A 21,010-nucleotide genomic window follows, 5' to 3' on the forward strand; every position below is an offset into this window, starting at 1 on the left:
CGATGGCATCGGGGCAGGAGCACCCGAACCGCTCGGGCCCCCGGACGGGACCACCGGGCCCGCAGGTGCCGTAGGCCCCGCCGGAGGAGACAGCGCCCTCATGGCCATGAGGAACTCCTCTATCTCCTCGCGCCACGCGCCTTGCCCAGGGACCGACGGGTATGGAGCAGGCAGCGTCGGCGACCCACGCGGAGCCGCGGGGCCACCCGAACCCCCGGCCGCATCGCGGGGGAGTCGGGGGTGCGATGACGACGCCCCGACTTCTTGTGTTTCTAACCTGAGGAACCGGAGGAATGGTGACGACTTCCGGAGCGCTCGTGGTGGCTCCGCAACCGTTCCCTCGACCGCTCCCTCGACCTCCGGCCGGACCGGGACCGCTCTCGACGCGTGGCCGACACCCAGAGCTCGAGTAGCTTGCGGGACCGCTCCCGTCTAGCCTTACTCGTTAAGGCCCGGCAGTCGACGCAGGACTCCACGTCGTGGTCCGCGCCCAGGCACCGGAGGCAGAGTCGATGGTGGTCGGTGACCGACATCGTGCGGTCACACCCGTCACAATTCTTAAACCCGGGCATCCTACCGGCACCTTAAGAGTTAGATAGTAATCAAAAAACTTTGGTCAAAAGACCGGAGTACTGCTCTTCGGATCTGCGCTAACTGGCGCGGAAAAAAGAAGAACTGACGTCAGCGCGCGGAGGCGGCGTCTATATACTCCAGCGACGTCATCACGGTGCACGACGCCGACGACGGACGCGGAGCCGCAGAGGACGCCTGCAGACGACGCCTACCGACGGGCAGGGGTACTGCTACGCAAAAGTTTCCGGATCCAGACTGACGCCTGGGGATATTCTAAGGTAAGGAATCTAATACTAACCTGTTTCTTTCAGATACAACTTTTGTTGACTGTTCCATTGTCCTTGAGTTGAATGATGTAGGAGATGGGCTCCCCATCCTGTGAGGGATGCGTCTGCTGTGAGCACTAGTTGTCGAACAGGTTCGAGGAACGGCCGCCCTTTTGTCAAGTTTTTGGTGTTCCACCTCTGCAGAGAGCGATGTGTGCGGCTGTCTACCAACACCAGGTCTGTTAGTTGACCTTAAGCCTGGTTCCACGTGCTTATGCATTATGTTGCTGAATGTGAGATGCTACATGTCCCTTCATACTGTACAGTTAACTTATGTGATGACATGTAATGTATCATACTGTGCAACTTCTTAATAAAAACAAGTTTAAAAGAACAAGCATTTGCAATGCAATAGGTCTCGCATTTGCAAGAGTTTAAGCAATTGGCATTGAAAAATGACAATGCCTTTCATTTATGTTTCAAAAACCAACACGTAAATAAAAGGCATTGCCATTTACAATGCCAATAGCTCAAACTCTCACAACTGCGAGACCTATTGCATTGCAAATGCTTGTTTTTGCTAGGCGTGGGGAGATTAAGTGATTGGTCCAGGATGGTTGGGCCTCCCTGCCGAGACTCGAACTGGGTTTCCTAGCTTCGAGGTCGGCCGCTCTAGACTTTAGGCCACATCTTCCCCCATTGAATGACTTGCAAGTTGCAAGTAGGGCTACAGATGGCACACAGCAAAATAACTACGTCACCTTTCCTAGGAAATGGATTAATTGTAAGGATAAGAGATGCAGAGATATGAGGAGTTGGCGTCCAGTTCAGGCAAACTCCAGTAAACCCTCCCCCCCTCCCCTCAGGACTGCAGTTAAGACATCAACAAGTAAGTAAGTGGGATAAACCTTTTATGTTTCATCAACACTAATGGGGGTCTCCATCTCGAAAAGTGTAGAGTCATGCCAGTGCACATGGGGTAAACACAGCAGCAGTCTGTCGCTTGGGAAAATGCACGTTCGGACACTAATACCAAAAGATCTGAGCCCATATGATCACTGACTCATGACTTGACGTGGGTAAGGACAGGACACGTGTTTTTCACAAAGTAAAATGTCGAAGAAGAGGTATGGGTTCTGCAAACTAAGAATACACATTGAATTCATCATTATTTTTCGGTTATCTAGGGAACTATGACTCTGTAATGTAACAGGTACGAACCACCATGTGCACATAGGACATATGTTTTTATTTCAGCTTTTTAGCTGTCTTCATCAGGCATAAGTGGTAGGTACTACATTGGCACAAACACTTTCCTCTTTGCAGACAATTCTGTTTGCTTTGTCTTTCTTTGCCTAAATCAACAGCGTTATTATTAAGTGTGTAAGGTTTTGCCTTTGCTTGCGTATGTGCACAGAATATGTGTGTACAGGGATTCCTTAGGAAGAGCCGCTGGGACGAAATGCAGTGTAGTAAAAGGACATTGAATACATATTGTTTGACGAAGCATGACACAAGAGCTAGAACAATTATGTAAACAAGCCATAGTTGCTGCTTATTTATCTTTTGCAATTAACAACCATTGACAAAGCCAACAGTCCTGACTTCTTGTAGGTATGATGTTACTTGTTGTACCATATATCTAGGAATGACAGAAACAGCAAAATACATGTCGGGAGCCACACTATGTTAAGCACAGGTTTTTAGCTTGCATGTTTTTAAGCCATGCCCTTAATTACATTAGCCACGCCACTTTGAGAGACCTCCCCAGTTTTTTCATCCCACTTAAAGCCCTGAGTTTAGGTGAGTCCATTTTGAGTACTAGCCACAAAACAGAGGCCACCCTCCGGCAGTCTCAACTCCTGCCTCATTACTGCTCCGCGGATTTATTGCAGGAGGGCTCTAAAGGGTTTCTTGTTGAGTTTGTTTCTCGTGCTTTGACTGAGCTCATCAGCTGAGACGTCAGCAGGGTTTCCTGGCTCTGTTAAATTTGTGGTGTGTATTATTAAATCATAAATTCACGATTTATAAAAGACAGTGTTATACAGTGGAGTAAACTTCTCTTGAAACGCATATGGATATTGTGGTCCATTATGTGCGATGCCAACAAAATGGATCTAGCATGACTGTAGCAAATGTGAAAAAGATTGTTTCAGCGTTGATTTCAGTTCCAAATGTGAGTGCATAGCTGGATTTTAAGGGAAGATCGAGTCTTGTTTGACAGAACGTGAAGCTGGTACCCATTCGCATGGAAATGCTGAATGGAAACACAAGGTTTCTTGCATGCTTTGTTTATTCTGAAGAGGGAGTCCGAGTTGGCACACCCTATATTTCTTATCGGGTATATGTTATTTTTCGTGACCCATCCGTACTCCTGCCTCCTCGGCTCTGTGTAATTGCTAGAGGGCCCGCACCTCCCTGGATCCTGTTTAAGCGCTCAGGTACCGGGAAATCCAGCCAGGAATGCGGCTGTGGGAGCCACGATGTTTATTTTGAGCGTGTGAAATCGACGAACCATAGGTTTGTGCTCGTCAAATAGCTAAAGAGAGGGCACTGCATTAAGCATTTCTTTAAAAACAAGCGTTTGCGATCCGTATTGTAAACAAGCGTTTGCGATCCGTATTGTAAACAAGCGGGCGGGGAGGGAAACTGAAAGTGTGCGGAACAATAGCTCCTCGTGCACACACGCTTACGTACTGAGCATGCGTGCTGCCAACCTTGCCTGGGACAAGGGCGGGGATGGAGCGCGCGGCACTGTCCGGGGCTCCTGTGAGCTGAGGGAGCCCCGCATGTTGCAGCCCGCGTGAAGGAGTGCACCCCGCAGATTGAAGTCCCACGGAAAGCCCACCCCGCCCGGTAAGTGAGGCATGCTGTATGTGTGGAGCGCGCGTGACCATTTAAAATAATGCAATTGCAGGAGGCTGACTTGCCTCGGAAGCGGGACAGGAGACGTGCACACCGTGGGCTCTACGTGCAGGTGCACCTTCTCAAATCGCCAATCGCTCTGCGAGTGCCCATCTCCCACTTCCGAGTAAAGTCCACAACAATAGAGCTCGCTGGCGACAGTGCTTTGCGCTGCGTACGCCAGGCTCGACCTAAAAAAAGGAATGCAAAGGGGTTGGACAATGACCTGCACAGGTAACAATTTTGATATAGGTCATGGCGGGTTCAATTCAAAGTCAGTTAGCACTACAGGATGTATATCTTTATTCGGGATTGATGGCATCAGCATTAGTGGTAATGCAAATGGGAAGGCACATGAAGTGGCACCGAAGCAAAAACAGGCCCCAAAGTCGTTGTTGAACCCGATGTGGAAACAAGAGGCACAGAGGGTACCGAGGACAGACCCGCTGGCGGAAGCAAGACACAAGGCCTCTGCAATTTCTTGTGGCCCAAAGTCACACCAGAGGGAGCAGGTAAAGTGCCAAAGATCCATAGCATAATCTCCCAAGGCTTCTACTTGCTGCAAAGTCACAGACAGATCTAGGAACTCAGGATGCATCAGGACTATACTCAGAATCGGGTCCGAAGGAGATCGGGCGAGAGAACAGGAGGCAGACAGATGCCCTTGAGCCCGCTCTGGAATACAAGAGAGGCAGGAAAGGGCTTTTTCCACTTTAATTTCTCAGGTATTTTTCTTCAAATTGCCCGAAGAGTTTGGCCGCGATGATGATCTACAGCAGGATCAACTTCGGGAGCGGGATCTGGACCATCCTTTTGAATTCAATAGTTTACGGTGTGGAGTCTTCTTGTGCTTCGCGATGTAGAGTTTGGCTTTGCATTCCCGAATGGCTTTTGGGTTCATCTGGGTGCAGTTGCCACAGTCCTTAGAGTCGTTGTCAGACCCTAGGCACCACAAACCTACTTAGTGCAGGTCGGTCACAGACATTTGTTGCAACAGTCTGCACAGTATAAAACCCTATTGCTTGATGGGGTGACGTTTACATTTCAGATTGTATTTTAAGACTAAATTTGGAGATTAAGTGTCTTGTCTGAGGCCAAGGAGTAGCTCCAAACCACGTCTGAAGAATAGGAAAGAAAAGAAAGGCCGCCAATGTGCATGGATGGTGCTTATATGTGGCTCTGCACATCATTTTCGGAGCAGAACGATGCCACCAACAGGGACGCAGGGTACTGCTGAAAAGTTACAATACCCAGTAGTGTAGGAAAGTTGGATCTGCTTCTTATGGTTACCCCCACTTTTTGCTTGATGTTGCACTGTTTTTTACTAGTCTGACTGGGATCTTGCTAATCAGGTCCCCAGTCTATCTGCTTTCTCCTTTAAATTGTTATGCATGTACTTTGGTACACTCCAGATTAGATACGGGGGTACCCTTATAAGTCCCTAGTATATGGTACCCATGGCACAGGTACCCAGAGGCCTCCCATGGGCTGAAGCATGTATAATGCCTCCCATGAGAGGCCATACAAAATGGAATTACAGGTCTGCTACTGCAACCTGTGTAGGCTGGTGCTCGTACCACTTACTTTAGATATAGGTTCACTATATCTATAGGTCACTACACTTGAACCTTATAAGCCACCCCTATAGCAGGCCTCATCAATCCTGAAGGAAGGGTGCTGGGTTCTAAGTGAGAGGGTGCCCCTGCATGAGCAGAGCCTCTCTGCAGCCTTCGGAGACCATTCTCCCATGATGTCTGTGACCCAGCCAGGTGCATTATAACCTTGCGGTAAATACTATCTCGAAAACGGATGCATAGAAACATATCGTGTTTGGTATCAAACACCTTGGAATCATACCTCCACACCGGTTATATGATTTGACCCTTCTGAAATGAGCTTCGTGGGGTCACTGGTCTATTCGGTGCCAGCCTGCTCGACCCAGACAGCACCAAATGGATGCTGCCGACCAGAGACACATTTCTACCCTGCTTTTGCTGAGTCAAGCTCGAGCAGAGGAATACAGCACAATAGGCATCCTGCCACATGGAGGTGTGACCAACTCCTAGACAGGGTTTAGTGTATTGGGGCTGGGTGGGTGCACTCTGAAAGTGCCTGAAAGTCTGCACCTGGGGCACATTTGGTGTCCGTGTGCGTAGTCCAGCTTAAACCAGTTTTGGGAGCCATTGGCTCCTGCTCTGGCGCGAAACTGGACAAAGAAGATGTAAGTAACCTTCCCTCTGTCCCCTGAATCTGTCCAACCCTCTCTCCTGTGGGTACAAAAGTGCTTACTGACTGTAGCTCTTTAGATTTTTACGTGGACAAGATTCTACAAGAAGAAACCACTGACCTTCGACCGTCTGGACACTCTGGACTTCGCTGGACTTCAACTGTGTCTGACTTTGTCCTCCTCTCCGTCAAAAGCTTAGTCTGTGCCCTTGCTCCATACAGGCTCGGTGCAGGACCTGTGGTGCACTAAGGACAACTGAAGAATCTCCCTTGGGGTGAAGGACTCATTCCCTTGCATTCACAGGCACCCCAACGCAACTGACCGTTATGCTGCTCCTGAGCTCCTGCGGACTCCGAATATTTCAACAACACAGGAGGTGGGTTACAAAGGTCCCTGAGGTTGATCTGCCTTCTCAGCAAGTTTGAGGCCAGTATCCCTCGTGGGGACTACATAACCCGAAACCTTGTGCACCGCATCCATTTGAAGTTGCATATGCTTGTTGGTGATTCTCAAGCTTGTGCATTGGACTCCGTGTAGTCCTGACCCTGAGTAGTATTTGCACTAAAGTACTCCGGCCTCCTTGCACCCAGTGCTCCGTGTGCTGGTACTTTGCACTCTTGCTCGAGGGTCCCTTGCGACTCCTGGTTATTCGGCCTGTGGGTCCTCCTAAGGGCCATTTTGATTTCCTATGGGCTTTCCTGGTTGCTCCAGACATGCCCTGAATCCCCATTGCTTGGTGATTCCCCTGGAACTTGCTGGTCCACACTGTAACCTGCTTGACCTTCCTGCGAGGGTTGCTTTTGCCAAGGCTTGTTGGTGCTCCAGCCAGACACCGATCCCTCAGCACTCAACATCCTAGGTGGGACAGCTTGCATCTGGCTCTTGGTCATTGACGACGTCTCCTGGTTCTCGTGGCTGCACAGTCAAACATCCCTTCTTAGCACCTGAAGCACCAGACATCAGTGGGCATTTGTCTACCGAGCCCCTGGTCACTCTGAAGTGACACAGACTCTGTCCCCTCTACTTTCAGGGTCCTCCATTCCAGAATCCAGGCTTGGATTCCACCAGACCCTTTTCACCTTCACGTCAGCAGTACTTCTTCGCAGCCCTCCACTGAGAATGACAGCGGTTTCTGACATCACTCCACACCTATGCACCCAGCTCCTCTGGTATAGGTAACTCGGGTACTACGGTATCCACGGTGGGGTGGCTCTCCAACCTCTTAAGTTATAAAGGGTTTGCTAGAAGTCCTCCTAGAAGGGTCCTTAAACTGTAAAATTGCAACTGCGACTTCCTCATAGAATTGTACGGAGGCCGCGGTCGTGTTGGCACACTGCACCCGTCCTCCGTGTGTTTCCTATTTACTCACCTTGAGGGGGTTCCTTGGGGTCCCAGCGATTCTACGTTCTCCAGACCTTGTCTTGACCTTAGCCGTGGTTGTTATACCACTATTTTAGTATATGGTTTGGTCTCCCCCTGAAGCCCTCTGTGTATTGCGCTACTTACAACTGTATTACAACTATTGATCTCGTATTGTGTGCTGTGTGTTCTATCCTCATGTAGTGGATACTAGAGAGTGTTATATTAATAAATACATATTTTTATATAACTACTGTGTGGTTCTCCTTTCATTTGATTAATTCAGGAGGTGATATTCTGGTAAAACAAGCTGCTTTATATTCCTTCAAGATTACGCCTGAAGGCTGCTCTCCACAGCTACCACTAGGATAGCTTTCTAAAGGTTATCTTTGACCTTAGTCAAGGAAAGAGAGAAGACCCCACTTGTTCCAGGGAACAGGGTACTGTAGACAATAAAAGTCAGTGGAAAATCCCTGGAGAAACTACTCTTTTACTCACTCTATTATATCTTGTTAATTCCCAGGGAGGGGGCTACAGTTAGGATAGGGTAGCTCCGTCCGAATGATAGTTGAGGGATACTAGTGGGACAAACAAGATAATCCCCCAACCCCGGTATATACAAAGAGCCATAAGGCCAAGCATAAAATAGGGAGCATCATACAAGGGGCTAGATCTTGAAACAAAACATACTGTAATAAGGCATGGGGAGATAGAGAGACAGAGTATCAACTGGTTCGAAAATGTCAGGCTGAGAGACAAAGGTAAACATGAGGCATAATGATTATTCTCCCTGAGCGAGATTACCATTGACAGCTACCACATCAAGGAACCTTAGCCTCATAGAAAGAAGACCGACCCAATGTAATAAAATATATATAATAATTATTCACAAAATACGAGGTAATATATATACAATAACAGACTGAATACCAAGGATACGCCGCTATACGGCATTAGATCAAAACACAGAGACCCCGAGAGACGGGGAATACTATATTCTATATTTTTAATAAACAATCACTATCTTTGTAGGAGGTTCATAAAACCACCCGAGATTAGTAATATAGAAAATGTTTCGCACTATAAACGGGGCATGAGTGACAGGTGAGAGCTGCCACAGAACTGAATATACATTCAGAATTGGAACCTAGACTCCGCTTCAATATGGCGGGGCATGTAAAGACGAAAAAAGGACCTTAGACGCATGGGCAGGGAAAGAGCAACAGCTGTAGAGAATTACGAGCTGTTAGTCATACGATAAAAAGAGGACCAGGGAGAACGGCAGCCGTAAAGAGAAAACGAGGCAGAAGGACGGACTCACGATTCATCAGGTAAGGGCTCGGGAGAAAAAGAAGGGTAGGAAAGGGCTTACCCGACAACACTGTATTTACCGATAGAGGTATAGGGGGCTACGAGGACAAGCAGTGGCAAGGATAGAGTAGGCTGTGGTACCCCGTTGAACCCTCTCTTTTCTTAGAGAAAACGAGTCCAGTTGACCCACTAATCTGAAGAGAGGAGGCCGAATGTTAAAAAAAAAACATCGGGGGGTAAAGGAGGAACTCTTGAATCCTTCAGAGAGAAACTCATAACAGTGAGATGCCGAGATATAGGAAATCGGGTATAGGCGTCCCTGACCTAGAATGGCAATAATGCAATAATGGCTTTTAGCGGTGCTATATAGGAAGAGAAAACAGAGAACACGCGTGATAGTCCAGAAAAGGAATAACAGCACGAGCAGGGGGGAGAATAAGACCCATAGAATAAGTAGGGTGGAACATATAGGGGCTATATGGGCCAAGGTAGAGTAATAACTGTGCATATAAAAGGCCACTATGTTCATCCACAAAACATATCCAGTTCAAGAAAAGTGGGTACCACGATACTGGAGAAAATCCCAAACCACATTATCCCTCGTTGAAAAGGAAGCCTAAATAATATAAAAGGTAAGAACGGAGGGAATACAGCGAGGAAGGTTCTTTGAACCGGTTAGGGCATGAATAGTGACATCACTATGTTTATACTTCCACAGCAGATTCCTGGACCTGATATAGAGAAGGTTTTAAGCCTGAACCACAGAAGAAAAGAAAGAAAAAAAGAAAAGTTAGACAAGATTATCAGCCTGGCGTACATACATAACTCAAAGGTAACCCTAGATAAAAAAATCCTTATAAAGCTAATATGACAAATAGAGGAAACATTTAAATTCCTCTATTTTTGCGCCTAGGTTCATACCCAACTTGAAAGTCATCAGCGTGGAAAGTATAAGAGATTAATCCCAGGGAGGGATACCATCCTGTGAATCCTATAATAAGGCGAGTATTTAATATAGATGAGAATGGGGGTAGTGAGGCTAGAATGAAAAATAGAGGAAACCTCTAAATTGCTCTATTTTATGTGCCTAGATTTGCATCTAATTTGAAAGCCACCAGCGTGGAAAAGAAAAGATAGGAGATTAATCCCAGGGTGGGATCTCTTCCCGCTCATCCTGCAAAAAGGCGAGTATCAAACATAGGTGAGAATGCAGGAAGTGAGTGACTTAGACTGAAACTGAAACCACCACTAAAATGTAACGGAGGGATGAGATAGCCTCTTTTTCCTCAATGTGAAACTATGTAAATGAGGTCTGACAGTATAGAACGTTTTTGATATAGGGTAGACTTGTTGAACAAAAGACATGATGTAGAGCCATATTTATCAAAGATTATAAAATTGGGAAAGTATGGAAATGAAAGCTACGAGGTGCACCAAAAGTTGCATATGTTTTAGATCAAAATGCAATACTGATGAGAAAAGCCTTTTAGCGTGTTATCCTCGCTGATATTTATCTTTCTATATATACAGAAGGATACCCAATATTTGCAAACGGTGACCCCAAGAACTGTCTTGTCCTGAAGAAGGTTTTTTTGGTATCCAGGGTTATAACACCGAAACGCGTCGACGCACTGGTTTGAATACAGCATCCAAGCAGAGCCCAGGGAACAACAGATATTCATGAATTATTGGTACTGTAGCTCCCACGAGAAAATATTGGAAGGCTGTTTGGATCAAGCGAATGCGTAGCAAGAACATTTTAAGCTACTGATAGAAGGGGGAATGTTTTGATTAACTGATGTACTGTGATTATGTAATGAATAGGTTTTTTCTTTGCATTTAATTCATTTGTCTGTATTTGATGAGATACTGTGAATATTTGTTTCTTATGCCATGTATTGTAAACTCATAATGTTTTATCTATGTATGTTTTCAGGAAGTTTTTCTGAAATTTTAATCCATGCATGGAGGACAGTGTTTTCTTCCATCTTTTATGAAAAATAAAAAGATTGTAAACCTTACATTTTAGTGTGGGAATTATACATTTTTATTTATAAACCAGGTTCTCAGGTTGAATGTGGTAAACAAGATATAATAGAGTGAGTAAAAGAGTAGTTTATCCAGGGATTTTCCACTGACTTTTATTATCTTTGACCTCATACATCAGAAGGGTCGTTTGGACTGGTCCAAGGTGCCCACTTTAATTAGTGGACATCATATACCAGACCAACTTCTCACACCCAGTCTGACACCTGCGGGAGTATTCACAAAGTAAAGAATCTGTGAATATGTGCATCCATCAGAAATAAGCAGCATCCCAAAAGTGACATTTGCCATTTTACCTCCTTGAGGATTGCCAAATAGAGGGGGCAATCTTCACGCTAGAATTCTTTATGGCAAAGCTAGCGAGTTTAGAGAGATGAAGCGAGTTTTCACACACATGCTGAGTGGATAAAGACATCTCAGAAACCGCTCAGATAAAATGTCCCCTGAAGAAGAGCTGTTAGCTCGAAATGCATTGGGCATGTTGAAACGTTGAGCATTTTGAAATGTTATGAGAATTGAATAACGAAGAAAAATCGGATAATACACATAAAAATTTCATGACGAATAAATGAAATTTACATACTAAGAAGTGTCTACACTGGATTTAAAACTTTATTTGAAAACTTTGTTCAAAACTTTATTCAAAACCGTTTGAATGGATTCTTTATGAGTGCTTAAGTGATTGTGAATTTTGGGACCCAAGAAACGCACATCAGCATCAAAGCTAATGTATTGCCATATATGAATGCCCACTACTGTATCATAAAGCATTAAAAAAAAACGCCACTTCAGGCCTTACCAACCTGGTGTTTGACAATCTGTCCTAATGCAAGATTTAATTCCACTTGGCACTTGCCGAACAGTTTCAAATAGCTGCTGCTTCCTGGCAGTGCTTTGGTCTGCATTCGGTTTGAGAGTTCCAGTTCTATTCGTCCAGTTTCGAATCGGACCGCTCTCATCGATGGGGTTGTAGCCGTTACTTGGATAAGCTGTCAATCAACGAAAGGAAAAAGGGGAAGTTAGTTAGCAGTATTTCTATAATTATTGTGAAAGCATACAGAGTATGAAATTTATAAGGTACGCAGGGCAAACAGCGAAGATGGGTGGGACAAGAATCAGGTCAACTGAGCATTTGCAATCATGTAAATCGATGACGTTTAGTGAATGTCAGTATAAGTACAGTTTAGTAATATGAGCAACATATTTAGAGGACCAGGGTTAATGCTGTATGTGGAAAAAACTCCCACATAAGTTGAATAGAAAGTTTACTTTATGTTCACCTTAAAATGCAGGTTCAGAGAGTACAGCAGGATTTTGGGCTTTTCTCCATCAGTTGTGACTTCATGCTCATTCCAAAGAGGAATAGGTTGCTCTCCTCCTACAGAGAGAATTCAGTTAGAGAGTGAAAACAATGTACTGTCTACTGTCCCAGTTAATGAAAAAAAGAACTTCCAGGGAAAAAATAAGCTTGATAGAAACATATCAAAGTATTAACTCATATAAACAGTTTTTCAAAAAACATATTTTCCCAAGAGGATGGCACCTGGTCATCACAACTCATTAGTTGTGGCAAAAAGTACGTAGTATTAATGCATTAAAAGACCAGAGCTGACACCTGTCACAATTTACAAAGGATTAAACGGTGGCACATTATCATTCATGTTTATTTTACTATAGCCATATGTAAAATCTAACAGCTCCAAAGTTGCAACGAGGAATGATACTTAATTCTAATGGATGGCGTATCCTCCTTGTATGGTTAATTACCCTCCCCTTTGAGGGCTTCTGTGTGTGCACAGCTCTCTTTAGGCCCTTAGGTAGGGACTTTGACTTATGCATTACAGAATCCAGATTTTTTTATTTTTATCAGCTATCTAGCCATATATTTATTGAGGTGTTTGTGATCACTGTCACGTTGCATCATCCACTTTGTTAAGCTTTAGCTGTTGGACAAATAGCCTCACATTTTCCTCTAGAGTGCACTGGGATAGTGAAGCATTCATGATGAACTTAATAATTATGAGGCATCCAGGTCTGTGGTTCCAAAGAAGCGCAAATCATGACTCCTCCAAGAACATGCTTGGCGGTGGATATGAGGTTCTTGCGGTGATGAACAAGTTACCTACCTTCGGTAATGCCTCATCCAATAGAGACTCTATTAATTCGCAGATTCCTTACCTCAGAATGATCCCCAGGTGCCAGACTGGATCCGGAAATGTTTAGTAATCAATGTCCCTGCTCGCTGGTATGTGGAGTGGTCCGTGCCAAAAGTGAAGTGCACAGTGCCTGTATAGGTGCCACCGCTGTGCACTGTTATTTTCTTTTTGTGACTTTTTATGTACGAAGTGGGAAGTCACGAAGAACACTGTTCAATTCATAAAAAGTATGGACATTTTGCAACACAAGAATGGATATTTGGTGGCATTATTGCGGCACTGTATTTTACTTGTAATTCATTTATTTTCAGCCTTAAATTAAGGAACACTTTTTTAGCAGAGTATTCCACTTTGAAATAGGCATGTGTAAATTGTCTGAGAGTATTTATTTGCTATATTGTCCTTTGTGGTAACATTCTGGATCATAGGTTAAGCCAAGCATAATAGCACAGGGTTGCTAGTCATCCTGTTTTCTATGGCACTGTGCTGACTTGGGGATAGCGGTTCCAAGCCCTAGAGCCATCTACCATAGGACTCCACGTTTTGAAATGTAACCAGATTGGTTGAGGAAAACTGTAATTGCTTAGCGAAACAGTTATTGTCAAAGTGAGTAAGTGTGGCTCTTGTATAAAACATGTAAGAAGCAGTACACAACAAACAGGTACAAATGCACAGACAGATAATAACACGGGCCAACGCCATCCATTTTAATGAAGCTCAGCTAATATACCGGTCACAACTGCAGAATCCACAACCGGATATTACTGCATACCTGGCTGAGGTAACGCTCCTCACCCTGACTGATGACCAACAGGACGACCTTGGGTCGCCGCTAACGGCAGATGAACTGCGCGACGCCATCTTCGCCCTTTCCAACGGCAAGGCCCCGGGCCCGGATGGGCTGCCGGCTGAGTACTACAAGGCCTACTCGGATATCCTAATCCCGGAACTCCTCAGAACATACTCGGCAGCGCTGGAGGATTCGTCCTTGCCTAAGTCGATGAATGAGGCAACGTTGGTATCTGCCCTTAAGCCGGGCAGGGACGGCACGCTCCTCGGATCGTGCAGACCTCTGGCACTGCTGAATACGGACTACAAGATCCTAGCGTCAACCCTAGCCCGGAGACTGGCGACCTTGGTGCCTGCCCTGGTACACAAAGACCAGAACGGCTTTGTCCCAACACGGTGCACCTCCCAAAATATAAGGAGGCTGTTCCGAGTGGAGGAATACGCGGCCAGTAAATGGCCGGGATCGGGCTGCTTAATTTTAGACCTTGAAAAAGCATTCGACTCAGTGGAATGGCCCTATCTACTGGCAGTGCTACGTAAGTTCGATCTGGGCGACGAATACATCGAGCTAGCTGGTCGGACTACTGTACCAGAGACCTGAGGTGAGAATACGCACAGGCGGGTTGTTGTCCGATACCATCAGGGTCAGAAGGGGCACCAGACAGGGCTGCCCGCTGTCCCCATTACTCTTCTCGCTGGCGATGGAACCTCTCGCTGAGCTGTTGCGCAGCAGAGGCACACAATGGGGTATCCCACTAGCAGATGGCACACACATAATATCCCTATACGCTGACGATCTGCTCCTGTACATCAGAGACCTTAATAACCTACCACTGGAACTATCGGACATCTTCCGAACATTCGAGATCATGTCGGGCCTAAAGGTCAACTGGGCCAAATCGGGGGCGTACCCGTTTGCCCCCAACACCCCAGACTTCGAACTACGAATCAACGGCGAGAGGTTGCCGTGGCACCACACCACGTTCAAATACCTGGGGATACATATATATAGGAATCCCCCAGATATCCTAGACGGGAACCTGACACGAGCCATCACGTCTGTTAGGTCCCAAATCGCCTTTTGGAAGACACTCCCATTAAATGTGCCGGGCACAGTGACATTAACAAAAATGATTGTCCTACCCAGGCTCCTCTATTACTTTGCTAATATCCCGCTATACGTCCCGACCCGCACCTTCAGGGAACTAGAAACCATGATTAGAGACCTGATCTGGAACACGGGAAGGCCCAGAGTAGCACTGACGAAGATGTACAACCCAGTTAGCGATGGAGGCCTTGCGGTCCCAAATCTGGAACTTTATTACCTGGCGGCACGGCTGCAATGGGTGGTGGCTTGGCTATCAGGCAGACATCAGGAAGACACAGCCACGGCTGTGGATACACTATCCTCACTGCAGATACACTCACTAGTCCACCCACTGACGAGCACTAGGAAACACACCCAACTACATGTAGAAGTGGCCGTCAAATGCTACTCTCGATGCCTGCGGCTTACCAAAGACACTAAACCATGCGCCCCTGCACTCCCACTCCTAGGCACCCCCAAGACTACGACTGTGGTCACGGAAACAGCTCTGGAACATTGGACGCGCTCGGGAATAGAAACTATGGCGGATCTATACGCTGACGGCGCCCTGCTCCCCTTCGCGACACTAGCCACCGACACGGGATTACCGGCAGGACAGTTCTTACAACACGCTTCCATACTCAGAGCATTCACACAACAATGGGGAAGCATCACTGAAGAACCCCCCACACACCAACTAATACAATACCTCCACGTCATGGGGAATGGCACACATGTGGTACACTGGTTGACCCAAGCGCTGTTGACACACACACACAACGCTCCCTACAACCATTGCGGGATAAGTGGGCAGTAGACAGAGGGAAAGCCTGGACGGACAAGGAGTGGGCGGTGGTACTGGCAAGCCCCAAGAACATTCCCCGTAACGCGCGCTTTAAGCAGATCCAATTCTACATACTGCACAGAGCATACCTCTCCCCAGACAGGATCAACCTATACTTCCCGGGAACCACGACAGGCTGCCCAAGATGCGCGCTGGAGGGGGCGGACCTCCTACACGTGCTGTGGCAATGTCCGCGGATCCGAACATACTGGCGGTCGGTGTTGCCGATACTAGAGCGGAGCACGGCAATGCCGATTCCTCACACATGGGAAGCGTGCCTATTAGGCCTCTACCGTAGGACCAAACAGAACAAAGTGCCCTCCCGCTTTTGGGACCTCGGCCTCATCACGGCCAAAAGACTAATCACCAAACACTGGAAACGTGCGGAACCGCCCATGACAGAACACTGGCGCACCTCCATGGACAACTGGGCAAAGGCGGAAAGCATTTCCCTTCACAATGAGGAGACGGCAGGACTGCGACAGTTCCCCATTGCGTCAAAGGAAAATCATTGGACTGTGTGCTATTTTCTCTGCAGCTACTGTCTTCATACACATCAATCATTCAAAATATCACAGTTGTTATTCAATGTCAAGCCAACACAAAAATATGACGTTTACAGTCTTTATGTTTTATTAAAATCTTTGTATCCAAGGTTAAAAATCAGACCTTTGTCCGCAATACACAAAAAACAAATTTGTTACGAGATAGGTGGCTCCTCCCCTGGACTACAGTGCGCATGGGCATCGACTCCATCCTCAGATTGTTTTTAGCCATTGTGGCAAAGATGGAGTGTAATAGTGTAAACGATGGCCATGCCTAAGAGTAAATGTAAGAAAAGTCTGCAGCCGCTACAGGCGCCGAGGAGGGTGGGCGATATGAATGTCAGCAGCCCTACATGCCAAGAACAGATGCATACTGGAAAGTAGCATATTCAGTTCGAGGCATGTGGGCTGCTGAATTCATATCTATAGCATAGAATACATAGCAGTCCCTCCATTAACGGCGGCCGCCTGTGCCAGCTGCAGAAGTCTGAAATAGTGTATTAAGAACAGCCTGCCCTACAGCTGCCTGCTGCTTGGAGTGCACATCTACACAGTAATGCTTAGTAAATGTATGTGGTGTAGACCACGTGGCTGCTCTACAAATATCTTCCAAAGGGATATTACCAAGGAAAGCCAAAGAGGCCCCCAACTTGCGGGTGGAGTGGGCTTTGGGAGGGACCGTTAAAGTGCGCTTAGCCTTGTGATAGCAAATCTGAATACACTTAACGATCCACCTGGCTATACCTGCTTTGGAAATGGGGTTGCCTTTGTGCTGGGCTGAAAAGGCAACAAAGAGCTGTTGTGTTTTCCTAAAGTCCTTTGTCCTATCAATGTAGTACATCAACGCTCTTTTGACATCAAGAGTATGGAGCATCCTTTCTGCTACTGTTTCAGGGTTCTGAAAGAATGCGGGCAGTTCGATGGTTTGATTAACATGAAACTGCGAAACCACCTTAGGAAGGAATTTAGGGTTAGTGCGCAGCACTACCCTGTTGGAATGAATTTGAATAAATGGCTCTTGTACAGTGAGCGCCTGTAGCTCACTAACACGCCGTAGAGAGGTAATGGCAATGAGAAAAGCCACTTTCCATGTTAAGAATTGAATCTCACAGGAATGGAGAGGCATAAAAGGTGGGCCCATCAATCTGGTGAGGACCACGTTGAGGTTCCACACAGGAGCTGGCGGGGTCCTGGGAGGGATGACCCGCTTCAGCCCTTCTAGGAAGGCCTTAATGGCAGGCACCCTGAAAACAGAGAGATGCTGCCTGTTTTGGAGATAAGCCGCTATGGCGGATAAGTGTATCCTAATGGAAGCATATGCTAGATTGCATTTGTAAAGATGTAACAAATAGCAGATGATATTAGGAATGGATGCATCTAGCGGGTTGATGTCGTGTTCTGTACAGTAAATGACAAACCGCTTCCATTTCGCTGCATAGCAAGCTCTGGTAGTGGGCCTCCTTGCCTCCCGGATGATGTCCATGCATTCAGGAGGCAAGTCAAGGTAGCCAAATTCTAAGACCTCAGGAGCCAGATCGCCAGGTTGAGCTGTTGCAGATCTGGGTGCTGAATGTCGCCATGGTTCTGCGTCAAGAGCCTGGGTGTGAGGCGCAGCCTTTGATGCGGTACCACGGAGAGTTCTAGAAACGTGGTGTACCATGGTTGGCGTGCCCACGTTGGAGCAACCAGGATGAGTGTCATCGAGTGCTGCTTTAGCTTTCTTGCCACCAGCGGTATGAGAGGTGCTGGGGGAAACGCGTACGCAAATCTGCCTGACCAGTTCATCCATATCGCATTGCCCTGCGACTGTGGGTGAGGGAACCTGGCGGCAAAGCTTTGGCATTTTGCGTTTTCCCTTGTGGCAAACAGGTCTATCTCTGGATGACCCCACTGCTGGAAGTACGGGCGGAGTACTGATGGGTGTAACTCCCACTAGTGCATCTGGTGGCTGTACCTGCTGAGCAGATCCGCCATCTGATTGTCCTTGCCCGGGAGGTGTTCCGCCATGAGGAAGATGTTCCTCTGAATGGCCCACTTCCACATGCTCTGAGCCAGATGGGACAACTGTGGAGTGTGTACCTCCCTGCTTTTGGATATAGTACATTGTCGTCATGTTGTCCGTCCGGATCAACACGACCTTGTTGCACAGATGTACTTTGAAGGACTTCAGTGCCATGAAGATTGCCATCAGTTCTAAGTAGTTGATGTGCATCTTCTTTTGCTGCGTCGACCATAGTCCCTGCACCGTGTAGTGGAGTACATGAGCTCACCATCCCTGGAGAGATGCGTCCGTCGTCAGGATAATCTGTGGCACAGGCTCTTGGAACGGTCGGCCCTTGCAAAGGTTGTGTGGATTCCACCAATGCAGAGAGTTGTACGCCCGACCGGTCACCAACACTAGGTCTTTCAACTGTCCGCGAGCCTGAGTCCACTGATGTGCCAAGCATTCTTGGAGCGGACGCATATGTAACCTCGCATGCGGGACTATGAAGATGCAGGAGGCCATCATGCCTATCAACTGCATGAACACTCTCGCTGGAAGTGAGTGTTGCGGTCTGAACTTTTGAATTAGCGACTGGATGTTGTCGATCCTCACTGAATTTGGCTGAGCCGTGGCTGCTAGAGTATCTATCGTTGCGCTCAGATACTGCCGCACATGTGCTGGCTGAAGGTGCGGATAGTTCAGTGAGAAGCCCAGACCGTGAAGGAGATGAATGGTGCGGGACATGTCGGCGGCGCACTGCTGGTCTGACTTTGCCTGAACCAGCCAGTCGTCCAGATAAGGATAGACATGGACGTTTTGTCTCCTGAGGTGCGCCGCCACTGTCGCCAGACATTTCGTGAACACTCTGGGGGCTGTGGTCACCCCGAAAGGAAGGACCTTGAATTGGTAATGCCGATTCTGAATGGTGAACCTGAGGTATTTCCTGTGGGATGGGTGGAGTGGGATGTGGAAGTAGGCATCCTTGAGATCCAAGGTTGCAAGGAAGTCTCCCTGATTGAGTAATGGAAGAACCTGCTGCAGTGTTAGCATGTGGAAGTGTTCCGAGAGAATATACTGGTTTAGGGGCCTTAGATCCAGTATAGGTCTGAGGGACCCGTCCTTCTTCGGGATTAAGAAGTACAGGGAATACACCCCTGTGCCTTCTTCCTCCACTGGCACGAGTTCTATTGCGCCTTTTTGCAGCATGACAAGAACCTCCTGCTGCAATAAGTGCAAATGCTCTGCTGACATAGGACGGTGCTTTGGTGGTATGTTGGGTGGAGTGGATGTTAGCTCCAAACAATAGCCGAACTGGATAAGTTTCCTGACCCACCTGTCTGTGGTGATGGATTTCCAGACTGGAAGGAACTGCTGGAGTCTCCCTCCGACAGGTGTTGGATGGTCGGGGGGCAGTGACAGGGAGTCACTGTTTGTTGGTGGCAGAGGAACGGGAGTTGTTGCTGCCTCTGTCTCTGCCCTTGGCGCTGTTGCCCCGGTATCCTCCTCTACCCTGCTTGGTGTACGAGGATTGCGCCCCACCTTTATTGAACTGTGTCTGCTGTGACATCTGGCCTCTGTTAACACCTCGATTGCCTGAGCGATGAAAAGTGTTCCCTGGAAACTGTTGGGACTGGAGAGCTCCCATGGACTTGGCCGTCTCAATATCTTTCTTTATTTTGTCCAGGGTGGTATCCACCTCTGGACCAAATAACCTGTCAGGGTTTACTGGCTGGTTGAGGATGGTCGTTTGGATTTCTGGTTTAAAACCTGAGATTCTGAGCCATGCTTGCCGTCTGAGCATCACACTGGTATTAATTGCTCTGGCCGCAGTGTCCGCAACGTCTAGTGCGCACTTAATGGAAGCGTTAGAGATGAGCTTCCCTTCCTGGATAAGCATCTCCCCTGCCTCTTTATATTGGTCTGGTAGATGCTGCAACAGGGTCTCTAGTGTGTCGTAGTGTGCCCTGTCGTATCTAGCCAATAGTGCCTGCGTGGAGATACGCCAGATATTGGCCGCCTGAGCTGCTACTCTCTTCCCCGATGCCTCAAGCACTTTAGATTCTTTGTCCGGGGGAGGAGCTTCACCGGTGGTCTGCGAATTCGCCCTTTTGCGGGCATTAGAAACTACCAAAGAGTCCAATGGCAACTGGCCCTTGATGTAGGTAGGATCGCCAGGTGCCGCTCTGTATTTCTTATCGATTCTAGGGTTGACTACCCTTGACCGTGTGGGTTCCTTAAAAATGTCCGCAGCATGCTTAAGGACCCCCTTTAGTATAGGAAGAGTCTTGACAGTCTTTTCAGCAGTTGAGAAAGTGTCAAAGAGGAAGTCCACTTCCACGGGGTCAGCATGTAGTTCCACGTCGTGGTTCTTGGCTGCCCTTTCAATTAAGGCATTAAATGCCGCAGAATCCTCGGTGGGAGAGGTCTTAACATTGTACACCTGAGGGTCATGGACGGTGTGCTGATCCCCTTGGTCACCTGCCTCTATCCAGGAGTCCTGTTGTTCATCAGGCTCTGTGTGGGCTGGAAAATTGTATTCCTCGTCCTGCTCCCCTGCATCCTCTCCATCAGAGTAGGTGGGTGAGGGTGTTGTAATTCTTGTAGGAAGTATGGGTTCGACCAAGACTTGGGTTTCTGGAGCAGGCCTTTTGCGCTTCATAGGAATAGTATATGAGTCCAAAGGCTGCGATGCCGTGATTTTCCTCTTGTAAAGCAGGAGCTTTCCGGTGTCGGCATCGATGAAATGCTCCGACTGCTCCTCCAGTAAGGGTGGTCGATGCGTCAAACTCCCAGCCGGGTGAGTTGGCTTCGATCCCACAGAGTCCTTGGGCACCGACCGAGGTGCAAAGGCCTTTGGCGCCACCTTTGGCGGCAACGTGAAGAGTAGCGGCGCCGAAGTCTTTAGCGTCGGTACAGCTT

At 47.5% G+C, this 21,010-nt stretch overlaps 1 protein-coding gene across 15 annotated transcripts in view; it reads right to left on the reverse strand.

Moving 5' to 3' along the window:
- Positions 1-21,010, reverse strand: part of BLTP1 (bridge-like lipid transfer protein family member 1) — a 2,102,388-nt gene that overhangs the window by 850,477 nt on the left and 1,230,901 nt on the right. For all 15 annotated transcript variants that reach the window (XM_078676841.1, XM_078676840.1, XM_078676839.1 and 12 more), the window contains 2 exons: positions 11,967-12,064; positions 11,490-11,675 (listed from right to left, as the gene is read on the reverse strand). In XM_078676841.1, coding sequence (XP_078532967.1) covers positions 11,490-11,675; positions 11,967-12,064 — 284 coding nt within the window. The remainder of the gene's footprint in view (positions 1-11,489; positions 11,676-11,966; positions 12,065-21,010) is intronic.

Source organism: Lissotriton helveticus, chromosome 2_1 (genome assembly GCF_964261635.1).
Source record: "Lissotriton helveticus chromosome 2_1, aLisHel1.1, whole genome shotgun sequence".
Lineage (NCBI taxonomy): Eukaryota > Metazoa > Chordata > Amphibia > Caudata > Salamandridae > Lissotriton > Lissotriton helveticus.